Genomic DNA, 26,226 nt, shown 5'->3' with positions numbered 1-26,226 from the left:
TCTTTATCTCTCTCTCTCACATACTCTCTCTCTTCTCTCTCCCTCTCTCCCTCTCTTTATCTCTCTCTCTCTCTCTCACATACTCTCTCTCTCTCTCTCCCTCTCTCCCTCTCTTTATCTCTCTCTCTCTCACATACTCTCTCTCTTCTCTCTCCCTCTCTCCCTCTCTTTATCTCTCTCTCTCTCTCACATACTCTCTCTCTTCTCTCTCCCTCTCTCCCTCTCTTTATCTCTCTCTCTCTCTCTCTCTCACACATACTCTCTCTCTTCTCTCTCCCTCTCTCCCTCTCTTTATCTCTCTTTCTCACATACTCTCTCTCTTCTCTCTCCCTCTCTCCCTCTCTTTATCTCTCTCTCTCTCTCTTTCTCTCTCTCTCTCTCTCTCTCTCTCTCTCTCTCTCACATACTCTCTCTCTTCTCTCTCTCTCTCCCTCTCTCCCTCTCTTTATATCTCTCTCTCTCTCACATACTCTCTCCTCTCTCTCTCTCTCCCTCTCTCCCTCTCTCCCTCTCTTTATCTCTCTCTCTCTCTCTCTCACATACTCTCTCTTCTCTCTCTCTCTCTCCCTCTCTTTATCTCTCTCTCTCCCTCACATCCTCTCTCTCTTCTCTCTCTCTCTATGATTTAGTCCCTCTCACTCTCCCTTACTCTCTCCCTCGTTCTCTCCCCCTCTCAATCTCTCTCCCCCATCTCTCGCTTGTTCTCTTTCTCTCTCTCTCTCTCCCTCTCTCCCTCTCTTTATCTCTCTCTCTCTCTCCCCCTTCTTGTGAACTCTGTTTGGAAGATCGACAACATTGTTCCAAAAAATGTTTGTATGAGATTGAGAAAAACTGTAAATACCATTCCCTAGCTATGAAATACTATGCCACTACTACTACCATTATCAATCATCACAGTGGATTTAGCATGCCTGATGCAAACACAACAGTGTTGGTTTCACATCAATAACCATGAGTTCAATAGGGCTATGTGAAGTGACAGAGCGAAGCTGAGAAGGAACGATAGGAGAAACGATAGATTTCAGAGGCAAACGTCCACATCTGAGGAGAAAAAGAACACAAAAAATAGTTTTATGATTTATTCCTCAGTTTGTGAGCACAGTGGGTTTCTGTTGCCTCTGAGACGTAAATCCGATGCTATCTAATGCAAATTTAATGTAAGAAGCTGCTTTTTCTCAAAGAGACCAATGAGGCTTTAAGCCATGAATATGGATGCCGGTCTATTTCAGAGTGATATTCTTTAAGGTATCTGTTAAAGCATTTTTTAAAAAACATATTGACATGCATGTTTTTAGAGAAGACAAAGGAACTCATTTAAATCCATTTGTTTGGTACAAAACAGTTGGCCCAAAAGAATGTGAATGGATCAAATTGAACACTCACTTTCTTGACTCTTTCTTGAAGTCCAGCCCTGTAAAGTCAGGTTATATTCTGAACCAACAGACAACACAAAATGGACTCACCTCTGCCATTTTAGTAAGCTCAACCCAGTCGGCTTTGTTGTAACCACACATGATGCTCGAGATGACAATCTGAAAACGAAAGAGGAGAGAGAGCGAGAGCGAGAGAGAGAGAGAGAGAGAGAGAGAGAGAGAGAGAGACAGAGAAAGAGAGAAAGAACGAGAGAGAGAGAGATTAAGAGAGAGAAAGGGAGAGAGAGAGAGAGAGAGAGAGAGAGGGAGAGAGAAAGAGAGAGAGAGGGCAAGTAACAACTGTGATTTCACCTGCTGTGCCTTATCTTGTCTGAGAGCCTGAGAACACATAGTGGTTTCAAAGACTACACAAACATCTGAGAGAATAACAGAGGAACAATATAATGTGTCTTTCGCCCATCAGTCCTCCGCACTCAATCCTCAATGGTCCTCAGTCCTGTTGTGGAAACTATAATCTACCCATAAAGTAGGGGAGATATAACTCTCCCTTTCATTGCTTTGGATTTTAAAAGACACAAATAGGCTGATGTGTCCACAACGCACAGAGGGACATGCCTGCCTGTGATGTAAGTGTGTGTTTGATTTTATAGATCCTGCATCTTTCCATGTCCGTATTGTTGGAGACTTGTGATAACCCTTCATCCTCTTTACCATGGGAGTCGGCTACTGAACTGCAAATATTGATTACGGGCCAGTTGAAGTGGAAATGAATAGCAAACAATGCTACGTTTCTCCCCCTGATCCACTCTCAAGTGGCACATGCTGCGTACAGTGTCCAGACTATTGTTGGTGAAAACTTCTTTAGTATCTACACACATTGTTTGAAGACAGAAGGAAAGGGACAAGACAGACAAACGTACATGCAGACATGCCGCCCGACTGACAGGCGGTGTCCACGGCAGTAGAACCGTTCTAGCTGGACTTCATCCCGAGGAGGCTGTTTTACAGGGGCAGAGTGAATTGCAGCGATAGTGGGGCATGTGTCTGTCTGTTTGTCCGTCCATCCGCCAGCTTGCCTGTCTGTCCGTCTGCCTGTCTGTCTGCGAGGAGCAGAGCCGAGCCTAGCAGGGGGATCCTCCTGTTATCTCTTTAATAATGGAGTAGTGTGAGTAAGTGAGCCCATCCACCAACACCCTCTACACTGCCTCTCCAGGGACCCCCGGCAACACGGCAACTGTCAATCACCGCTGATATGGAGATATTAGAAGAGGGGAGGGTGGGGCTGCACCTTTTCACTTTCTTCCCGCTCCCTTTCTCCCTTTATTCTGTCTCCCTCCTGCTCCCTCTCTCTCTCTCTCTCTCCCTTTCTTTCTGTCAATTTGTTCCTATGTTTCTCTGGTAGTCTCTCTTTCTCTTCCCTTTTTTACAATTCCATTCCTCAGGTGCAGCATTATTACAGGCATGCCCGCTGCCTGTAAAACCTGACACACACACACACAGACCACTCCACTCCACAGTCTCAATCAGTCCCCGCAAGGGAGAGGTGTCTCAATCTCCCCAGCCCCTACAATTTCACATCATTTGGGGAGGGCTTTTGTTATTAATCACTCCCCTTCTCTGAGTATTCATTTTGCCGAGCGGAATACGCCGGTGACCTTTAACCTCCGGGAGGCACGCGCTGGGATGAGTTTGGCTCTGCCTTCACCAAGGCCCCTTCAAAGCAACACAGGTGGACGGCAACCCACAAGGTCACGTCATGTTGAAGATGAGCGTAGAGGAAAACAGGAATAATGAATGGGAATAATGGGGGAGGGAGAATGGCCTTGACCTCCCTGAAATCAATGAAACAATTTTTATGGATGTCTCTCAATGGGAACTACATATTTATGTTTTACTGCATTGGTAAGTAATTTGGGGAGGATGGAACAAGGGGATGGGCTCTGGCAACCAGGTAAAGGAAATAACAGGAGGATGAAGGTCAGAAGAGATCAATTGTGAAGAGGATTTCTGGACCTGAGCTTGGTGTAGAGCAGTGCACAGCAGTGTAATACAGTGTAATCACTGTAGACTAAATGGGACAGTCTGACATGGATATACAGTAAATACCCCTACAGGAAACACAAATAATCCCTGAGGAGGTGGGTATTATGTTCAATGAGACTGCATTTTTCACTGTAATTCATTCTGGGCTAAATAAACGTTTGAGTGACATTTATTTAGCTGAAAAAGATTGGTTGAGTCTTCAAATCGTAAACTACAGAACCGAACCAAGCTAAACTGAGCTGTACTGTGCTGGCCTGGTTACGCATCCACCAAAGTTGTTACTGGAAGAAAGCTGAAAAGACTATGTGAGAGTAGCGTAGCACAAATCGGTTCCAATAGATAGTGTGAAATGGGCATCTGTGGAAAAGAGTGAACTCACATTCTTGGGAAAGTCTGTCTTCAGCTCTTTGACACCCTGGCACCAGTAGGCAGCCGTCTTCTCACTGATCAGTTCGATGTTGAGGAAGGAGCCCTGTCCGGGGCCGAACACATGGCCTGATGTGGTGCCACGCACGATACGGGGAGAAACATTAGTCACCAGGTCCTGTGGGAAGATTCATAGGAATGAGAGAAATGACGCTCCAAGAAACAAAATAGCTGACTGTTTTGTTAGGTCAGGCCAGTGATGAAACGAGTGAGATTGATCCATTACCATGAGAGTCAGGATTTTTTCCTGGCTATAACCGTTCAGTATAATTCGGGCTGTGGTGGAATTATTGTAATCAAAAGGAGAGACTTTTAGATTTCTTCAAAACAATCAACTTTATTATTTAATTACTGCAGTAATGGAGCTGGTCGGTAATCACCCCTGGAGGTGATCACTGAGAACTCAACGAGCTGGTTTACTGCAGTAATGGAGCTGGTCGGTAATCACCCCTGGAGGTGATCACTGAGAACTCAACGAGCTGGTTCGAGCCACAGGATTTTATAGCAAAGTCCATCCTCCTTCAGTCTACATGACAAACAACAGATGTATGGAATGGGTCACAAGGTTAAGATTTGCATGAAAGCTACTTATAATTCACAGCAGACAGTATCTGCTGTAAAAACAGTTCTCATTGTGTAAAGACCAGGGTCTGGTCCCCCAACTCCATACTGGAGCCATCTCTCCCTGGTACCCCAGTACAGAAACATTAACTCATGTTCTGGAATGCGGTGTCACCCAAAGACATTGTAAATCTTCTAGAGGCCCATCCTCAGTAGAACACACACAGATGAGCATTCTAGCAACCCCTTATTCTGTTTCATAAAACAACCATTTGATGCACTAACAGCATTATAACATAATCTTGTAATTTCCACCATAGAGCTCAGAGTTTTTCCTTGTCAGGCCAATTGGTCAACAAAATCACCTGCTAACATGACTCAGCTGCATGAACAACATGACATTACATCTTATGTATAAGAGGGAGGTGCATGGTCAATATTTGATAACTATAATGTCACTTAAAAAATGCTGGCTTCAATTGTGAATCTGAATGTCATGTTTGATTCAAAGCCAATGTGAAGAGCTGTTGAATCTAAAGAAGCACCACTCATATTCATGATATACAGTTACTTATAAATTCACCACGGAGACATTGATTTTTGAAGATGTTTCATTCTGCTCTGGTTACTATTACCAATTAGTAGAAACCAATTTGCATAATCTAATTTAAAAAACGAGCCCATATCAAACAATTGCAACAATAACACACTAATAGATGTAATGATATTTGGTTTATGTAGTATCTTTAGTGATAGAAAGTAATGCAGACATAATCTGCAATAGGTTTAGAATCCTAAACTCCTAAACGAATGCTATCATGGCAAAAATTCAAGAGAGCATCACAGCCAACAGTAGAATTCATTGTGATCACGCATTTGTTTCCCTGTGACATCTGCTGTGTTCACTGCTAATAGCTGGGCTTTATCCACAGGGCAATGTTTGAAGGATTTAGCTCAGCGCTGCACTGTGAGTTCAGTCAACTATGAAGGCAGCTCCTCGCTAGCTAACCCTGATGAAGTGCAAGACAAGTCAGGACAAATTGTTTGAAGTCGGCGAGTAGAAAGGAATACGAATGAGATTAGATAAAGCTCTGGACAGACGTGGGAGCCACGTCTTTCGATGAACAAATACAGGATGATGGGTGAAGGGTTCGGTGCGTTTGCACATATGGAATCAATCACATAAAATAGTAAAGTAATCCATAACTCCAAAACACATAGGCTAGGCTACAGTACCACACACACGCACACGCACGCGCAACCACGCACCCACACACACACCACCACCACCATGTAATAAATGCACCTGTGAAGAAAACATGGCCAGTAATCTCTGTAACAACATCAAATCAAATCAAATTGTATTTGTCACATGAGCCAAAGGGGGGAGCGTCAATGTAAATAGTCCGGGTGGCCAGACTATTTACCACCAATCCATATGTATTATTGTCCTCATCAAGGATTTAGATGCTATAGGTTACCGGGTCCTTTGTGTCTGGTTTTCTGCTAACCATTAGGCTATCACAACAGTCCAGGTCAACTAATCAATCCCCACAACCTAGCACCTTTATGAACAGACGTGATAAAGAGTGCTCAGATATCACAGCCACGGCTCTAGCTCCTCCAACACAGAGACAACCAAAGATTGGCCGTCGGCCATGAGAAGGCACATTCCAGGTGATTACCGAACAGCGGTTAGTTACATGGTCTCTTCCCTCAAGACGCTATTCTTTCTTTCTGCAGGGAGGAGAAGCGAGAGAGAGAATGATGGAGAGAGAGAGAGAAAAAATAAAAATATACGTTTTTCAGTTACACACCGTGCGGCCCTGGCTATTTTTAAAGCTGACACAGAAACCATTCGACCACAATTATCTCTATTACTACATCCATCATTATCGCCGGAGGGAGGGATGTACGTGGCCGGGGGTGGTGGTGGATGCTAGTAAGTGAACAATTCTCTCTCCCTCCCTCTCTACCTCTCCCTCTCTCTCTCTCTACCTCCCTCTCCCTTTCTCTCTACCTCTACCTATCTCTCTACCTCTCCCTCTACCTCTCTCTTTACCTCTACCTCTCTCTCTCTCTCTCTCTCCCTCTCTCCCTCTTCCCCTCTCTCTACCTCTACCTCTCTCTACCTCTCTCTCTCTCTCTACCTCCCTCACTCCTTTTTCTCTCTCTCTCCTACTCTTCATGGTGAATTTAAATCCCCCTCTTTCCCCCTCACCGCTCTCTCTCTCTCCCCCCCTCTCCCCGCTCCCTCCCTCTCTTTTTCTCTCTCTCTCTCTCCTACTCTTCATGGCGAGTTTAAATCCCTCCCTTTCCCCCTCTCACCCCTCTCTCTTTCCCTTACTCACCCTCTCTCTCTCCCCCCTCTCCCTGCTCCCTCCCTCTCTCTATCTCTCTCTCTCACTCTTCATGGCGAGTTTAAATCCCTCTCTTTCTTCTCGACCTCTCTTTGGCAGATGTTTTTAGTGGTCCACTTGTTGCCCTGTCCTGCCCTGTGCTGGTGGCTGACTTGCCAGCCGGGTCAAGAAGACCAAATGGAACATCACACAGCTCAATCATACCTTCAGCTATAGCTCTGGTGCCACCATGTTCTATCTGTAGGTTAATCACCATGACCCTCGATTGAATGCTAAGCCATTTTATTCTATGTGACATTAGAGGGAGGGCAGCAGGCATATAATATATTGGGAGGTGATTCTTCCTACTTTGTTCTGATTTCTTTGGTCCAGACAGGGCAAGTGACCTGCGTGTTAATTTACTTTGAGTTTTTTTTTCTTTCTATTTGCCACTTTGATCTATGCATTTTTCATAAACAATCTGAATCTAATCCTCCTCCCATTTGTCATCTTAAGTGGTTTCATGACCCTGTAAGTTCCGTTTAGAGGGAGAGGCATGCATACTCACGGTCTGGGCAGAGAACAGAGTTCCTAAGGGCTGTGGCAAATTGCTTTCAATATCTCGTTTTTCTCTTTCAATCAGAGCCACTACAGCGCAAGCAGCTTTCAGTGCCTGAAAAGGCATGTCTTGGGTATGACCTAAAATTGTCATCTTTTAAAATCAGTCCCTTTATCACTCTGGGAGATGCATTCATGCTCCCTGTGTTTCAAACTTTTTTGGCTCATTTTGGAAATATTCTTGAGATATTCATATATTTGGAAACTATAGGCAAAGAGATGCATCTAGGAATGCCATTTTGTGGCAATGTGTTGAAAGTGTACAATTGAGCTTCACATATAATATGAAGCGTTTTCTTGCCAAACACGATGCAAAACTAAAAGGTAGCAACAATAACAACGAGAGTGTACTTTGAGTGAAAATGTCATTTTGTGACCTACTTCCCTAACGGTGTTATAAACAGAGAGATATCATGGGCAATTTAAACAATTAAAAATGGCCTCCGGCGATTGTTTTACTTGTACTGTTGAAAAGTGATATCCCATTGAAGTACTAAGTCATTTGAAAATGACTGCAAGAGAAATATAAGTGCCCTTGCCAAAGGGACTAAGTGGTCATAGTTAACACAGACAGAATGAACGCATGCTGACTTGAGAAGAATAAATAACATTGCTGAAATCAACCCCTCAGAAGGTAAACATCAGAACGACACTTCCAAAACGACGTCAACAAAGTTTGTGTATCATGAGATAGGTACGTTTGTCCTGAGAATAGTAAACCAAGATTGACATGATTCTTTTTTTATTTTTATTCATGTGATGCAAATAATGAGCTTCACACAATTACCACAAACAACAAGCAACCAGGCAATAAATTAGATTCTCGTACAAAGAAGGCTAAACTCATAAAAATAACACCCACTGGTAATAGACAAGCATTAAAAAGTTTTTTTGTGACTGTAAATCTATAAAGTTTTGACATCTATAAAGTTCTTCCCACACACTGGTAAGTAGGCAGACTTTCACAAACATAGAATGACCAATTACATAAATCTCTCATCTGTAAATTTAGACCTGCTTTTCTTATAATGATTTAAGTTTCACACATAAACTTTGAGACAGGGTTCAGCTGCCAGACAGTTGTTTTAATTAGCAAACAAAGCGATTTAACTCATCAGTTTTCAGGGACATGGAAAAAGTGACCCTTACATAAAGGGCCCTATTTTGACAAGGCAAGAAAGGCGCTAGTTTCGTTTCAACAAGATCCTAATACTCAGTGCTTGTAGTGGAATCAATTGAGATGCCTAATTCTGTGGTGTGTGTGTGCGTACGAACACATTTTCTTCTGTGTATTTAGGTAATGCTATGGAGTTACTCTGGCCTGTACCTGAATACCTGTGCTACACCAGCAGCAAAGGGCTCTGGGAGGGGGAGGAGCCACCCACACTGCATCCCCTATGAGATCACACATAACAAATTGGCACTAATTTCAGGAAGATGGCCGCCTAGTCTCTGGCCCTGTATCGATTTCCCGCCTCCTTCTGCCTTCTGGACACATGTGGCCATCAGGGACAGAGTGGGAAGATGCTCACTGCTCACGTCTGATGAAGAGCAGGCAGCAGACGGACAGTACAGATGGGAGAGGCTTAGCTATAAATAGGGATGACATCTAGAAGCCGGATGGTTGACTGAGGAACAACACTGAGATTCCACCACCAGAAACGGTAAACCTTAAGGGGTCAAGTTGAATTAAATACGAATAAGGATACGTTATACATTTAAACAACCAGGCGGAGGTGGTAACGGATGGTAATCCTGACATAGCATAAGGTACGTTTTCATTATTGAGTTATGAGGGAGTTCTTGCTACCTATGACTGAGAAGTATATGTTCATTCTAGAGTATGAGGGAGTTCTTGAGGACTATGACCGAGAAGTATATGTTCATTCTAGAGTATGAGGGAGTTCTTGATGGGAGTTCTTGAGTTCTTGATGACTATGAGTGCAGAGCTAATTCCACATTATTGTTACCTTCTGAGGGCGGCCTTTGTGACACTTGTAGTTTGCAATAGCTAATTTGAGATACACATACAGTATTTCATATTATTGGTTAGAGCAAACAATGCCTATTATTGTTTCTCAGCCCTGCCATCCTCTGCCTTTCCATATCTCTGCAGTGCATCTCACACTTACCCCTGTTTCTTCTGCCTATCAATGACAGTTTCCTATCTATACCACCTAGCTACCACCCAAAGAGACACAACAACGGGAATGAATCCATTCACCAACCACTGCCTGCTATTCTAGGCGTACCCCTAATTAAGCATCTAGCTTAATTAGACAATTTACTGGGTAATTAGTAGGCAATTAGCTGACATCTCTCTGATCTTTGCAGTACTGACTGCTTTGACAGCTCGGGCTCTGTGATATACGCTCTGGGTCCTCGCCAGCCTATGGCCATTTTCACTTATACTGCAGCTCAGTGGGGCGGAAATGGCACCTTGGTGCTTTGCCTGATTAAATATAATGTAACTGCAGGGGATACACATCTGTTTCATGGCCTGGAACATCCTTCCCATCCCATTTCACCGGCTCCACCGGGAACAGTTTTGACCACTGTTGACAGTCTGACAACGCCATCAAGAAATGCCAATGATCATCCAGCATAATTGTGCTGTAATGACAGGGGAGATGGGTAGACGAGGAAATGTAGAACGAAGCACTAGCACTTCCAAAATGGCCTTTTAGGTACGTTAATGATTGGAGGAAACGTCTCAATCCTTACTCATGTGATCAAGTAGGTTGATTCTTTGACCTGTCTATGCTGTGTGTGAGAGACTATACTATACTGAACAACAATTTTACTGTGTTACAGTTCGTACAGTTGAAGTCGGAAGTTTACATACACCTTAGCCAAATACATTGAAACTCAGTTTTCACAATTCCTGACATTTAATCCTTGATAAAATTCCCTGTCTTAGGTCAGTTAGGATCACCACTTTATTTTAAGAATGTAAAATGTCAGAACAATAGTAGAGAGAATAATTTATTTCAGCTTTTATTTCTTTCATCACATTCCCAGTGGGGTCAGAAGTTTAAATACACTCAATTGGTATTTGGTAGCATTGCCTTTAAATTGTTTAACTTACGTCAAACGTTTTAGGTAGCCTTCCACAAGCTTCCCACAATAAGTTGGGTGAATTTTTGCCCATTCCTCCTGACAGAGCTGGTGTAACTGAGTCAGGTTTGTAGGCCTCCTTGTTCGCACATGCTTTTTCAGTTCTGCCCACAAATTTTCTATAGGATTGAGGTCAGGTCTTTGTAATGGCCACTCCAATACCTTGACTTTGGAAGTATGCTTGGGGTAAATGTTCATTTGGAAGACCCACTTGCGACCAAGCTTCAACTTCCTGACTGATATCTTGAGATGTTGCTTCAATATATCCACATAATTTTTCTCCCTCATGATGCCATCTATTTTGTGAAGTGCACCAGTCTCTCCTGCAGCAAAGCACCCCCACAACATGATGCTGCCACCCCCGTGATTCACGGTTGGGATGGTGTTCTTCGGATTGCAAGCGTCCCCCTTTTTTCTCCAAACATAATGATGGTCATTATGGCCAAACAGTTCTATTTTTGTTTCATCAGACCAGAGGACATTTCTCTGAAAAGTATGATCTTTGTCCCCATGTGCAGTTGCAAACAGTAGTCTAGCTTTTTTTGGCGGTTTTGGAGCAGTGGCTTCTTCCTTGCTGAGCTGCCATTCAGGTTATGTCGATATAGGACTTGTTTTACTGTGGATATAAATAATTTTGCGCCTGTTTCCTCCAGCATTTTCACAAGGTCATTTGCTGTTGTTCTGGGATTGATTAGCACTTTTTGCACCAAACTGCGTTAATCTCTATGAGACAGAACGCGTCTTCTTCCGGAGTGGTATGACGGCTGTGTGGTCCCATGGTGTTTATACTTGCGTATTATTGTTTGTACAGATGAGCGTGGTATCTTCAGCCGTTTGGAAATTGCTCCCAAGGATGAACCAGACTTGTGAAGGTCTACAAACATTTTTTCTGAGGTCTTTGCTGATTTCTTTTGATTTTCCCAATGAGTCAATGAGGTTGAAGGTAGGTCTTGAAATACATCCACAGGTACACCTCCAATTGACTCAAATTATGTAAATGAGCCTATCAGAAGCTTCTAAAGCCATGACATAATTTTCTGGAATTTTCCAAGCTGTTTAAAGGCTCAGTCAATTTAGTGTATGTAAACTTCTGTCCCATTGGAATTGTGATACAGTGAATTATAAATTACATAATCTGTCTTGTAAACAATTGTTGTAAAAATGACTTGTGTCATGCACAAAGTAGATGTGCTAACCAAAACTATAGTTTGTTAACAAGAAATGTGAGGGGGGGGGTTGAAAACCGAGTTTTAATGACTCCAACCTAAGTATATGTAAACTTCCGACTTCAACTGTATAAGTAAATCAGTTAATTGAAATAAATTCATTGGGCCCTAAGCTATGGATTTCACATGACTGGGCAGGGGCACAGCCATGGGTGGGCCTGGGAGGGCATAGGCCCACCCACTTTGGAGCCGTGCCCAGCCAATCAGAATAAGTTTTTCCCCTCAAAAGCGCTTTTTTAAAGACAGAAATACTCCTAAATTTCATCAGCTGTCCCAGTGGCTGGTCTCAGATGATCCTGCAGGTGAATGTTGATGGGGAGGTCCTGTGCTAGAATGGTTACACGTGGTCTGCTGTTGTGAGTCTGGTTGGACGTACTGCCAAATTCTCTAAAATCATGTTGGAGGACGGCTTTTGATAGATTTTTTGAAAATTAACATTCAATTCTCTGGCAACAGCTCGGGTTGACATTCCTGCAGTCAGCATGCCAATTGCACGTGCCCTCAAAACTTGAAACATCTGTATCATTTTGTTGTGTGACAAAGCTTCACATTTTAGAGTGACCATGCCACACCTGTCAGGATATGCCACACCTGTCAGGTGGATAGATTATCTTGGCAAAGGAGAAATGCTCACCAACAGGGATGTAAACAAAGTTGTGCAGAAAATTTGAGAGAAATAAGCTTTTGGGCGCATGGAACATTTCTGGGATCCTTTATTTCAGCACATGAAACATGGGACCAACACTTGTTGCATTTATATTTTTGTTCAGTATATATGATCATGTGTCTGAGGTCAATCCATGTTCTAAAGAAACATATCCACCTTTACTATTGCAATCATTCAGTTCGATTTGATCAATCGCAAGGGGAGAGAACCTTGGATAGGTTTGTGTGTGTCTGGTGAGTGTGGTGTTGCATGAACTCCAGTCAATGACCCGCACATGAAACAAAGTCAAACCTAATTCATTATCTCTCTTTTTTTAAACCTGTCGATGAAAGCCGCTCATGACTCCAGTACAGTTTGATTAGTGAGACCTCCTGGATGGGATCCAAGGCAGCCCTTAAGTTTGTATTATATTTATCTAACCTTTATTTAACTAGGCAAGTCAGTTAAGAACAAATTCTTATTCATAATGACGGCCTACCAAAAGGCAAAAGGCCTCCTGCGGGGACTGGGGATGGGATTAAAAATAGAATAGAAATATAGGACAAAACACACGTCACGACAAGAGAGACACCACAACGCTACAGCGTTGCAGCAACACATGACAACAACATGGTAGCAGCACAAAACATGGTACAAACATTATTGGGCACAGACAACAACACAAAGGGAAAGAAGATAGAGACAACAATACACTTTGAATGAAGAGATGGAGATAAAACTGTTAATTTTGACTGTGTTTTTTGCAGCTCATTCCAGTCTTTAGCTGCAGCGAACTGAAAAGAGGAGCGACCCAGGGAATGTTCGTGCTTTGGAGACCTTTAACAGAATGTGACTGGCAGAACGGGTGTTGTATGTGGAGGAGGAGGAGGGCTGCAGTAGGTATCTCAGATAGGGGGGAGTGAGGCCTAAGAGGGTTTCATAAATAAGCATCAACCAGTGGGTCTTGCGACGGGTATACAGAGATGACCAGTTTACAGAGGAGTATGGAGTGCAGTGATGTGTCCTATATGGAGCATTGTTGGCAAATCTGATGGCCAAATAGTAAAGAACATCGGGCTGCTCGCGAGCACCCTTACCTGACGATCTATAAATTACATCTCCGTAATCTAGCATGGGTAGGATGGTCATCTGAATCAGGGTTAGTTTGGCAGCATGGGTGAAAGAGGAGCAATTACGATAGAGGTAACCAAGTCCAGATTTAACCTTAGCCTGCAGGTTTGATATGTGTTGAGAGAAGGACAGTGTACCATCTAGCCATACTCCCAAGTACTTGTATGAGGTGACTACCTCAAGCTCTAAACACTCAGAGGTAGTAATCACACTGGTGTGGAGAGGGGCATTCTTCTTACCAAACCACATGGCCTTTGTTTTGGAGGTGTTCAGAACAAGGTTAAGGGCAGAGAAAGCTTGTTGGAGACTAAGAAGACTTTGTTATAGAGCGTTTAACACAAAATCCTGGGAGGGGCCAGCTGAGTAAAAGACTGCATCATCTGCATATAAATGGATGAGAGAGCTTCCTACTGCCTGAGCTATGTTGTTGATGTAAATTAAGAAGAGCGTGGGGCCTAGGATCAAGCCTTGGGGTACTCCCTTGGTGACAGGCAGTGTCTGAAACAGCAGGTTTTCTGACTTTATACACTGCACTCGTTGAGAGAAGTAGTTAGCAAACCAGGCCAAAGACCCCTCAGAGACACCAATACTCATTAGCCGGGCCCACAAGAATGGAATGGTCTACTGTATCAAAAGCTTTGGCCAAGTCAAAAAAAATAGCAGCACAACATTGCTTAGAATCAAGGGTAATGGTGACATAATTTAGGACATTTAAGGTTGCAGTGACACATCCATAACCTGGGAAACCAGATTGCATACCAGAGAGAATACTATAGACATCAAGAAAGCCAGTTAGTTTATTATTGACAAGTTTTTCCAACACTTTTGATAAACAGGGCAAAATAGAAATTGGCCTATAACAGTTAGGATCAGCTTGATCCACTTCTTTAAATAAAGGATGCACCGTGGCTGCCTTCCAAGCAATGGGAACCTTTCCAGAAAGGAGAGACATATTAATAAGGTCAGAGATAGGCGACGATAGGGGCAGAAACCTTAAAGAAGAAAAGGTCTAAACCATCTCACCCAGATGTTTAAGCAGCTCCTTTAGCACCTCGGACTCAGTGACGGCCTGCAGGGAGAAACTTTGTCGTGGGGCGGGGGAAAAATAGGGAGGAGCATAGGGGCTAGTCACATTAGAAGGGGTGGGAGATGAGGAAATGTTGGACAGGCATGGTGGCATGGCTGAGTCAAATAGGAATCCTGACTTAATGAAGTGGTGATTAAAGAGCTCAGCCATGTGCTCCTCAGTAACAACCACATCATCAACCTTAAGGGACATGTGCAGCTGTGAGAAGGAGGGTTTATTCTCCAGGTCTTTAACCATTTTCCAGAACTTCTTGGGGTTAGACCCACAGAGAGAGAACGGCTCCTTAAAGTAAGTAACTTTGGCCTTCCGGATAGCCTGAGTGCACTTATTTCTCATTTGGTTGAATGAGAGCCAGTCAGCCTGAGTATGCGTGTGCCAAGCCTTTTGCCAAATTTAGGTCTTGGTCAGGTGGTTTAAAAGCATGTCCCAATTTAGGTCACCTAATAGGACACATTCAGACTTCTTGTAAGGGGCCAAGAGAGAGCTTAGGGAAGGTAGGGTGCAGGCCGGTGTTGATGGAGGACGATAACACCCAGCAACAGTCAACAAAGAGCTATCTGAAAGTTTAATGCTTAAAAACAGCAAATCAAATTGTTTGGGGAAAGACTTGGTGGAGACAACCGAGCACTGAAGCTGTTGCTTGGTAAAGATTGCTACTCCACCACCTTTGGAAGATCTGTCTTGCCGAAAAAGGTTATAACCAGAAAGGTTAACATCCGTGTTCAAAACACTCGTTCTTAACCACATCTCAGTAATGACCAACATGTCTGGATTTGAGCTGTGAACCCACGTTTTCAATTGATACATGTTAGGTAATAAGCTTAGTGTTAATGTGCAGAAAACCCAGGCTTTTACAAGAGCAGAAATCAGTGAAGAAGATATCAGAGCACAAGTCAGAATTGGTGCTAGCAACAGTAAATGGGCCAGGCTGTACATGCACATTTCCAGATATCATAAGCAGTAATACAATCAGGCATGGCAGAGGACAGGGAGAGCTCTGCAGTGTTGATTTATGACATTTAAATGACATTTGAAGGGCAACAAGATGATATTGTACAGAAATTTCATCAGGTAACATGAATACAAAGCCAGTGAGAGGTGGTTAGAATACAATGGGAGGCCAAGAGTCCATGTAAGCAATAGAGAGTCAGAGTCCCGAGTGTGGGAACAAACATAATCTTTCCCGCGGTTGGGTACACAAGCAAGTTTACCCAACTCTCCCTCCTTGGGAGACGTAAGTCACACACACACACACACACACACACACACACACACACACACACACACACACACACACACACACACACACACACACACACACACACACACACACACACACACACACACACACACACACACACACATACACACACACACACACACACACACACACACACACACACACACACACACACACACCAGTTAGAGAGGCTAATTGAGCCGTAAGGGTTCAAACCTCTTCAGATCCATGTGCTCCAGCTTCACAAGCCCCAGTGAATCTACCTGGGATCGTCTCATCACATCAATCGAGGATAGAACTGGTCAGTGTTCAGGACCGCGACCGTGACCCCTTCAACAGCAGCCCAAGCTGCTTGACTGTCATGTCACTCAGTGATGAGATGTGGTTGAGACAGGGTTTACCAACAGGTTTACCAGGACTCTGGTCTGATCCCTATGTCCTTGATTTATATCCCACGGTAGAAGCAATCCTCGCCAGAAGGGAAAAAAACATTTACATATGCAATGTAGTTCATTAATTATAATGAATGGAAGTGCCGCCTGCAAGTTTAAGCGAGTGGGCTTCCGTTGTATCGCGCCATACGGCAATTAGCTATTCCGCACACGCACACCGTGTTAGGATATTTCCATATCCACTGTGACAATCAGGCCATGCGCCCTGAATGCTATCGACGCGGAGCGGCTGGGGTGTTGCGATCGGGGGGGGTTGCTTGGCGGGTAGGGGGAGAACAGGATATTAAAAAGAAGTCCCTCATGTTTAGGGTATAATGATGGAACAGAGGAGCACTGTTGACACAGTACTTTCTTTATCCTTCTCAGGGAGAGAGACAGGAGAGGCTCAGTGCAATAGTTTGACATACAAAGCACACAATAGAGTGCAATATGATTTCTGTTTACAGAGATATGAGCTGGGGCCGAGCTGCTGCGCTGCTGGTAAGCAGGAGCTATTGGGGAATAGTAAGGCACATGGCACTGACATTGACCAGTATGAAGAGCAAAAGAGCGGTAGCGAGTGAAAAATGTAACACAACGCTACTGTACACATTCCAAATCAAATCCAATTTTTATTTCGAGAGCACATTTCTTACAGGGGCTGTATTTCAAAGTGCTTGACAAATAAAATGAGTCATTGAGAGGGAGGAAGTGAGGTTAAAAATATGGATTTTGGCCAAAGGCTAACTTGCAGAGTCCAAGGTGTTTTAATGTATTTGTCCTGAAAATACATCTACAGGTTCCATGTGAGTAGGGTGTTTTTCAATGCTCAAGGACATGTACAGGTTAGTGAAGTAGTAAAGCCTGCACAGCAGGATCTGTACAGCAGATGCCTTGGAATGTGGACTCAACTTTAGAACACTTTCAGGGTGAAGGAAAATGCCTGAAAAACATTTGATACTTGTTGAACTATCCCTCTATGTAGTGTTTAAAGGGATAAACAGGCATGATGTTTAGAGGCAGGCTAGTTGCAACTGTAATAATCACTTTGGATAAAAAATTCCCAAAAATCGGAAATACAAATAAATCCAATGTCTATTGAATTACTCTTAGTAGTTGGACCATCATCCAGGAGTGTGCTTCTTGAAAAACGGTCACTCTTAGCACTATAGATTCAAGTCCTTATTTATTATTTTTCAGGCAGAAACCAATTTCTTAATTGAATTTGAAAGCTTGGTGAGACTTCCACCAATTAGTCATAATAGATTTTTTAAAAACCGTTCGGAAAAAGCATGGCACCTTTTGGCCTAACCAAATACTCTAACAAATTCTCAACCGTCTGGTAACAGATTTCCACTCAATTTCACACAAGATAATAATTTCTTCACCACAGTCGGGAAAAAAAAACCTTAATGTGAGGCTGCACCTGATGCACTACCCTAATTGTTGCTATAGCGATGCCTTACACAACTCCGAACAAGCGCTCCTTGTTTGGTCTCTCTTTTTTTCAGCAAATGTCCATTTCTAACTTCACTAATAAAGAGCTGCCAGCGAGAACAGAGCAAACAGATGTTACTGATTAATTTCCCCATCACTAGAATTAGAAAGTAAATTAAAACAAAAGATTTTCTGCTGGAGCTCAATAAGCAACTAATGGCTTTCGCTCTCTCTCTCTCTCTCTCTCTCTCTCTCTCTCTCTCTCTCTCTCTCTCTCTCTCTCTTCTTCTTTCTTTTTTTCACTCTCCTGTCAAGAGCAAATGTTACATTGCTAACAAGGCAGATGCATCTTGTTCTAATGGGAGCGTGTTGGTTTAGCTGGAGTGTCTGCCACCTGACGGGAGCTCATTACCGGGGAGCGTGTTTGCGTGTGAGGAGCGATTTACTGCATTCCTTTATGAGTTATTAGGGCTTTATTAATGCATACGCCTGTGGATGGAGGCTGCTTTTATCTGCTACCGTTATGACTTATCGGAGCCTTGGCCAAGGTTAGACAGGCTCAAAGACAAGGTACAGAGACACGCAACGGTCTGTTCATAACGCTTATATGCTCAACACTGCTGTAACACTATGAAACATTTGCATGCACGCATATGTCAAAAACGTCAGCGTTGCCAAAAACGTCAGTGTCGCTCCTGGATTTGTCGCTAGAAGTCGCTAGATGACGTTTTGCCGTTGCTGCGATGACGTCACGACACCAATTTGCCTTGCTGTGGCACAACTGCGGTCCCCAGATGTAGCGTTTTCGCTGCACATCACCTCTCCTTGTGCTTCCATGCCTGCATGTGCGCCGTTGCTGCAACTTCTGTTGCACAGACAGCTTCTCCCACTCTAGTTTGCTGCAGAATTGCGTGGGGAAAGTTTCTAAATGCTATCAAAACCATAGAAATCATCTGTTCCAAAACTCCCCAAAGGCAACCTGAAAAGTAGCTGGGTTTGTCGCTAGTCTCTTTTACCAATAAGAGTCGCTGGAGGGGTCTGAAAACTTGGTAAATATAGCGACAATGTCGCTAAATTGGCAACACTGACACACACACACACACACACACACACACACACACACACACACACACACACACACACACACACACACACACACACACACACACACACACACACACACACACACACACACACACACACACACACACACACACACACAGACAACCATTAACAGCATACTTCTAATGTGCATGTGTGCATCTCTCTCTCTCGGTCTCTGTTTGTCTGTACCTTGTCCAGTCCAAAAGTCTTGGTGAGAGCGAAGCCCCAACCCTGTTGGAAAGCCCTGCGGATCATGGCCGTGCTGGTGGTGGGGGGAGCACTGGCCAGGCCAAAGGGGTTCGGGAAGGTGATGCCACACATCTCTACACTGATGTCCACCATGTCGATGGCACAGTTGAACAGAGGCAGAGCGGGGGTGCTGTCCACTGTCTGGCTGTGGAGGGACTGTAGGGAACAGAAGCAGAATTGCAACAGGTTTTAGGAAGGCATAATTGTTGTAGTCATCATCATTATTGTCTGTGTGGTATTCATTAGGCACCAAATAGGGTAAAAACAGACAAACAGGGAGGGACTAGCTGGACATGTCCAACAAGAAATGTTTCCATTCTAAAACGTTTTGCTACGGTGTGCAGTAATGAATACGACCCATGTATAATAGCCCATTCAACTCTGCAGCTGGTCATAGTTGTCCCACCCACCTGGAGGTACTTGTGGATGTGCCAGGAAGCCTGCTTTCCGTCATTGACAGACTCCACTGTGGTGTTGGCCAGGCCTGCGATGTCTCCGCCAGCAAACACCCAGGGCTCACTGCTCTGCATGGTCTCAGGGTCTAGGTCTGGAGTGCCCCAGCGGTTCAGCTTGATGGGAGCCATGGCATCCTGGACTGTTTAGAATGAGACATAACAGACATGGTTAATATGACATTATTACAATAGAAAGAAGTCCCCAAAGTTCAGGGGTCAGCACATAGCAGCAGGAAGATGTTTGGGGGTTGGGGTGCTGCGACGATGGTGGGAGAGGGATGTTTCTCGCCGTGCTGCAGATGGCCGTATCAGTTTGCTAATACAGGATTAGTAAAGTCCCAGTGCACCACTTTTGTGAAAAACTTTTTTTTATTATTATTTTTTTCAGGGGGTGCTGCAGCACCTTGAGCACCCCTAGTTCCTGGGTCAGCAGGTCGTGTTATATTTGTAAAGGAGCAGAATAATGAATGTGTTTACTGTATAAGACATCACAGGGGGGATATTTGATATACTGTAACTTATTCTTTATTGATACTGTCCTCTTGTTGTCCCTCCTGGTACTGCATTTGGACTGACAGTTCAATGATCATTGTAAGTGGAGGGTCCATCACACAAGCACCCCCCCCCCCCCTTTACTGTAGGAAGGCTGTGGAGTGTGACATGTCAGAGACTCCTGAGATCTTCTCCTTAAATAACATCACTTCTTCCACAGACCTCCACTCTATCTCTCTGGAGATAACTCCACTGACAGATGCTGATTGCTGAGCTCCATTAGTGAGAAGAATCCATGCTGTCATATAGGCCTCTGCCAGGCAAGACTACACACACACGCACACACAAGCACGCACACACGCGCACACACGCGCACACACACACACACACACACACACACACACACACACACACACACACACACACACACACACACACACACAGACAGACAGACAGACAGACAGACAGACAGACAGACAGACAGACAGACAGACAGACAGACAGACAGACAGACAGACAGACAGACAGACAGACAGACAGACAGACAGACAGACAGACAGACAGACAGACAGACAGACAGACTGACTGACTGACTGACTGCCTCCTCTGTGAGCTGGTGATTCCTACTGTACATCTACTAGCTAGGTAAGTATATAGTGGTATTTATCAATTAATCGACTATCTGCCACTATCTAATCTGCTATCAGCATTTATTAGTCCTCTACTTTACTGTACAATGACTGAGTTGAAACTCACTGTATCAGAGATTTTTGATGACAGATAGTGATACCGAGACACTGGTCAAGACACCTTCCTGTAGGCTATGTAGCCAACTATACAGTATATGACATACAGTGAGCTCCAAATGTGTTGGGACAGTGATAATTTTTGTTGTTGTTTTGGCTCTGTACTCCAGAACTTTTGATTTGAAATTATTCAATCCATATGAGGTTAAATTGGAGACTATCAGCTTTAATTTGAGGGTATTTTTATCCATATCGGGTGAACCGTTTAGATATTACAGCAGTTTTTGTGTATATTCTCCCCATTTTAGTATTGGGACAAATTCACTTATATGTGTAAAGTAGTCAAAAGTTTAGTATTTGGTCCCATATTCATAGCACCCAATGATTACATCAAGCTTGTGACTATACACAAACACACAAATATCATACCTCCCCCAACATTGCTAACCTCCCCTGTTATTAAAATGGTGAGAGGTTAGCATGTCTTGGGGGTATGATATTTGTGTGTATGTAACTTTCTCACTCATCATTATTCACGATTCATTCAGGAATATCCATAATCATGGTAGCATGTGTTTACAATAAAAGGGACTCCAAAATGACACTACATGATTTACCATAAATTTCTATTGGGTACAAAATGATCTGAAACACAACCAAGACAAACAGCAAATGCATCCAACAAGTTTGTAGGAATATGGGACCAAATACAAAACTTTTGACTACTTTAATACACATAAGTGAATTTGTCCCAATACATTTGGTCCCCTAAAATGGGGGGAATATATACAAAAACTGATGTAATATCTAAACGGTTCACCCGATATGGATGAAAATACCCTCAAATTAATGTTGACAGTCTGCACTTCAACCTCATAGTCATTGTATCATTTCAAATCCAAAGTGCTGGACTACAGAGAAAAAACAACAACAACAACAATTGTCACTGTCCCAACACTTTTGGAGCTCACATTGTACATTATGCAAAATACATGACATTCACCAACGATTCATCTATGCAAGTATTAATAGAGTATGTGAGTGTCACATATTGGTGGTCTAAACCATTCTAATAGCTGCCTCCTGTTTAGGCTAATATTTGGTTGTACGTAGACTAGGTTCAATCACCCAAAAGGTCTGGATGATCTCAACAACATACACAATAATCAACACGATCCTCTCATTTCCAGCTCATGGGTTGTAAACCAGCCCTGCTCCCTCTGTGGGTGATTCGTACCACACACCCTGCTGAAATCTACAATCTGCATCAGTACAGATAAGTGGAGCCACAGAGAGGTCAGAGATCTCAAACTCAATTCCTGAAAGGGATGGTGTTTGTTTTTGTTCTAGCCCAGCACTAACACATCTGATTCAGCTAATAAAGGTTTTTAGTGAGGACAAATTCTTTGTTTATTAGCTAGATGAAGCGTGTTAGTGCTTGTTTATAACAAAAACATGTACACTCACTGGCTCTCCAGAAATGACATTTGACACCTCTGAATGCTCTATTTCTCTATAGATTGGTGTGAAACAACCATACAGGCAAAGGGAAGTATGGAGAATGGATTCTGGGGAGAGCGATGAGTGCCCTGTCCCAGCAGGCTGTCTGCTGGGGCACTAACACTGTAGCTAATCTCTTACAAGACCTTGGCTGCCACAGATGACAGAGATCGCTTAATGCGAGGTCAGTGTGGATGTGGATGAAAAATGCCTGGCACGTTCTTGTATGGTACGTTTAGTGTAGAGGTGTTCGGCGACTGAGAAATCTTGATTAGACTACACCTAAAGTGGTGCTGTATTTCAACGTAATGTATTTTCATGTATTTTAATGTAATGCATATTTAGGGTCTGATCATCAACATTCTGCCAGTACTCTGCCAGTTATGTAGGTATTCTGTTTTATCAGGTCGATCCTTCAACAGTCACTTCTAAGGGTACTTCAATGAAGGGGGCATGTTTGAACATTCCCCTTCTGTCAGACCTGATTCGCCTTCTATCAGACGTTACTTTGAGGGTCAGTCAGCATGGAGCCGAAGGCGCTGATGATATAATCGGCTTTGAGCCGGACGATCTGGTCCTCGTCCTCCAGCCAATCGCCGCGCTCCGTCTGCTCGGTGCGGCAGAACTGCAGGCCGGCCACTCGGCCGTTCTTCATGATGACCTCACGGGGGAACAGGAAGGGAAGAAACTCACACTTCTCCTCCTTGGCCAGCTCCATCTGAGGAAATGGAGAATTTTTATTTTTATATTGTCCTAAGTTCCCAACTTCACAGCCTGCAAAACTTTCAAGGATGACATGTGTTTTGAAACGTGACAAAAGACGTTTAGATGTGATGTTGATGCCACATTTAATGCGGTTTAATATATTCCTTAGTCTAAGGGCCCGGGGCTGGGTTTCTACTAAGCAAATATTTGGAAATGTTTTAACATGGCCATACCAAGGATAATTTAGCTTTTTGAATTTACAGACCCCTGTAGCCACATAAAAAAATACAGCACTTACTATATAATTCTGTAGTAAACTATACTGTAGTTTGCCTCGATCGAGTAAGCGCTTACTATAGAATTCTGTTTTTTTTCTTTCTATACGCCACACTTTTCATATAGAGGTCATATTAGTTGGTCGCTCAAACCGTTTGGACGCTACACACAAGTTGGCACATCGGCAGTACTGACTTCAGACAAGTATGTTGAGTCTGTGAAGCTTGTGGGGGGGATCACAGAGCAAAATGAAGAACAGCATCATGTTTGTGAAAGTCTCGTCTATCCATAGAGGGGTATTCATTTGTAGGCCAAACGGTATGAACGATAGACGTTTCTATGAGATTTTGGGGACGTCTCCTGGTCTGACAAACACCGCTGTCTGCCACTTTTCTTCACAGATGCAGGAGGCTGACAAATTGACTCAGCCCATGCCAGAAAACAGATATCTCTGAAACACTGATTTTCATGGGGATTTGTTTTATTATGCTAATTACATTTCTGCGCGGGGGTGGACATCAACTGGAGGGGTAAGGTCAAAACCTCTGAATCGCTGAATCTGTTGATAACCCAAAACAAAGACAGACTTTATTTACAGGCTATTTATGTTCATCCAGAGCCAATTTTCACATCTTTATCCCGTTCCCCCAGCTATGGCTTTCTTTGAATTCATGATCAAACTTGAGGAATTCCGCAGAGCAGCTTAAAACCAGTCAACGACACAGGTCTAATTACTGTGTCTGTCCACAGCGGGTGCACAGTAGGGGGACAGACAGGCTGCTATAATGGCCATCGTTCCCCCCTGCTGCTGTTAAGCAAATGAGTTCAAAATCCTGGGCTCACGCAGTATAGTCACCTCACTGCCACCCCTGGTATAAAAACCTTGGCCACAAAAAAAAAAGTTTAACGGACAAAAACAGAGGTTGATGTCTCTGTTCTATAATAATGGATGTTACGTATGTTTGAGGCCTATACAGCGACGTGAGTGCCTTCGGAAAGTATTCACACCCCTACAATGTATTAAATGTATTTATGTATTGTATTAAAATGTATTAAAAATACATCTGAAATGTCTTGAGTCAAGTATTCAAGCCCTTTGTTATGGCAAGCTTAAATATGTTCAAGAGTAAAAATGTCACATCAGTTGCATGGATTTCAAACAGATTCAACCACAAAGACCAGGGAGGTTTTCCAATGCCTCGCAAAGCACGGCACCTATTGGTAGATGGGTAAAAAGAAAATAGCATTGAATATTATATGGTGAAGTTAATGGCACTTTGGATGGTGTATCAACACACACAGTCAATACAAAGATACAGGTGTCCTTCGTTGCCGGAGAGGAAGGAAACCGCTCAGGGATTTCACCATGAGGCCAATGGGGACTTTAAAACAGATTTTAATGGCTCTGATTGGAGAAAATCGTGGATGAATCAACAACATTGTAGTTACTCCACAATACTAACCTAATTGACAGAGTGAAAAGAAGGAAGCTTGTATCGAATACAAAATATTATACAACATGCATCCTGTTTGCAACAAGGCACTAAATTAGTACTGCAAAAATTGTGGCAGCGCAATGAACTTTTTGTCATGAACACAAAGTTATGTTTGGGGTAAATCAAATACAACACATTACTGAGTACCACATTCCATATTTTCAAGCACAATTTTGGCTTCATCATGTTATGGGTTTGCTTGTAATCGTTAAGGACTGGGGAGTTTTTCAGGATAAAAAATAAATGTAATGGAACTAAGCACAGGCTTAGAGGAAAACCTGGTTCAGTCTGCTTTCCACCAGTCACTGGGAGATGAGTTCCCCTTTCAGCAGGACATTAACCTAGAACACAAGGCCAAATCTACACAAGTTGCTTACCAAGAAGACAGTGAATGTTCCTGAGTTACAGTTTTGACTTAAATCTGCTTTAAAATCTATGTCAAGACCTGAAAATGTTTGCCTGGTAATAATCAACAGCCAACTTGACACAGCCTGAAGAATTTTGAAAAGAATACTGGGCAGACGTTGCACAATCCAGGTGTGGAAAGCGCTTAGGCCCCGATTCCGACCTGAGTTAAAGGTGTGTAAATGGAACGTAATTCCTTTTTTTTAATGAGCTTTTCTCAATAAGTATTCTGACTTTGAACTTAACCATGAGAATAGCATGCTATTCACCTACTATTCGTTAGAGGTGGATGAAATGAAGGCGTGGCAGAGGTCTGTCTACAGATACGTCGTATTCTGACCTTGACTTAAGGTATTGATAAGAGCTAGGTAAGAGCTAGTTAAGAGCTAGGTAAGAGCTAGTTAAGAGCTAGGTAAATTAGTAATCTGTATGGAGAAGGGGATTGTAAATACACATAGCAATTGTTTTAGATCATTTTTCTTTAAGATCCCTGGAGACAAACTGAAAATCACATCAACAATGGCGTGAATTGTGGCCCCCTTTTCCAATGTGAAACCGCATGAGAAAATCTGTTGGCCGGCAAGTGGGAGAGTTTTCAGCGGTTTAATTATATTTATTCAGAGCCCGAAAGGTAGCCACAACTGCAGAGCCCGTTATGGGACTGAATAAGATAAGTCTGACTACCAAATACTGAGAAGTGAGTAGGAAAAGTGTGCCTAGGAAAGGCATAAATTCCTAAGTCATTATGATGTATTGTGTGTCGACGGGTGATGGGGAAAAAAATCCATTGAATCCATTTTGAATTCAGGCTGTAACACAACAAAATGTGTATTAAGTCAAGAGATATAAATACTTTCTGAAGGCACTGTATGTACCGTATGTTTGAAACTCACTTTAAATGACCTAACTTTCTTAGTATCATTATTTTTATTACGTTCTTTCTGTTTCCATGGTATCAAGGCTACCGACGTCACAACCGGCTTTGATTTGGGAGTCCCATAAGGGCAGCTCGCAATTGGCCCATCGTCGTCCGGGTTAGGGTTTGGCCGGGGTAGGCCGTCATTGTAAATAAGAATTTGTTCTTAACTGACTTGCCTAGTTAAATAAATGTTAAATAAATAAG

The 26,226-nt window shown here is 43.1% G+C and overlaps 1 protein-coding gene across 1 annotated transcript in view; it reads right to left on the bottom strand.

The window, feature by feature from the left end:
• The window catches only part of dpydb (dihydropyrimidine dehydrogenase b), a 128,836-nt gene that overhangs the window by 38,278 nt on the left and 64,332 nt on the right, over positions 1-26,226 (bottom strand). The window contains 5 exon segments of the mRNA XM_042328655.1: positions 1,464-1,532; positions 3,796-3,960; positions 18,969-19,184; positions 19,439-19,623; positions 22,729-22,939. Of these exon segments, the coding sequence (XP_042184589.1) occupies positions 1,464-1,532; positions 3,796-3,960; positions 18,969-19,184; positions 19,439-19,623; positions 22,729-22,939 (846 nt within the window).

The sequence above is a fragment of the Oncorhynchus tshawytscha genome, linkage group LG10 (assembly GCF_018296145.1).
Source record: "Oncorhynchus tshawytscha isolate Ot180627B linkage group LG10, Otsh_v2.0, whole genome shotgun sequence".
NCBI classification, from domain to species: Eukaryota; Metazoa; Chordata; class Actinopteri; order Salmoniformes; family Salmonidae; genus Oncorhynchus; species Oncorhynchus tshawytscha.
Note: the sequence above shows the minus strand (reverse complement) of the source record. Positions and strands in the feature narration are given on the sequence as shown.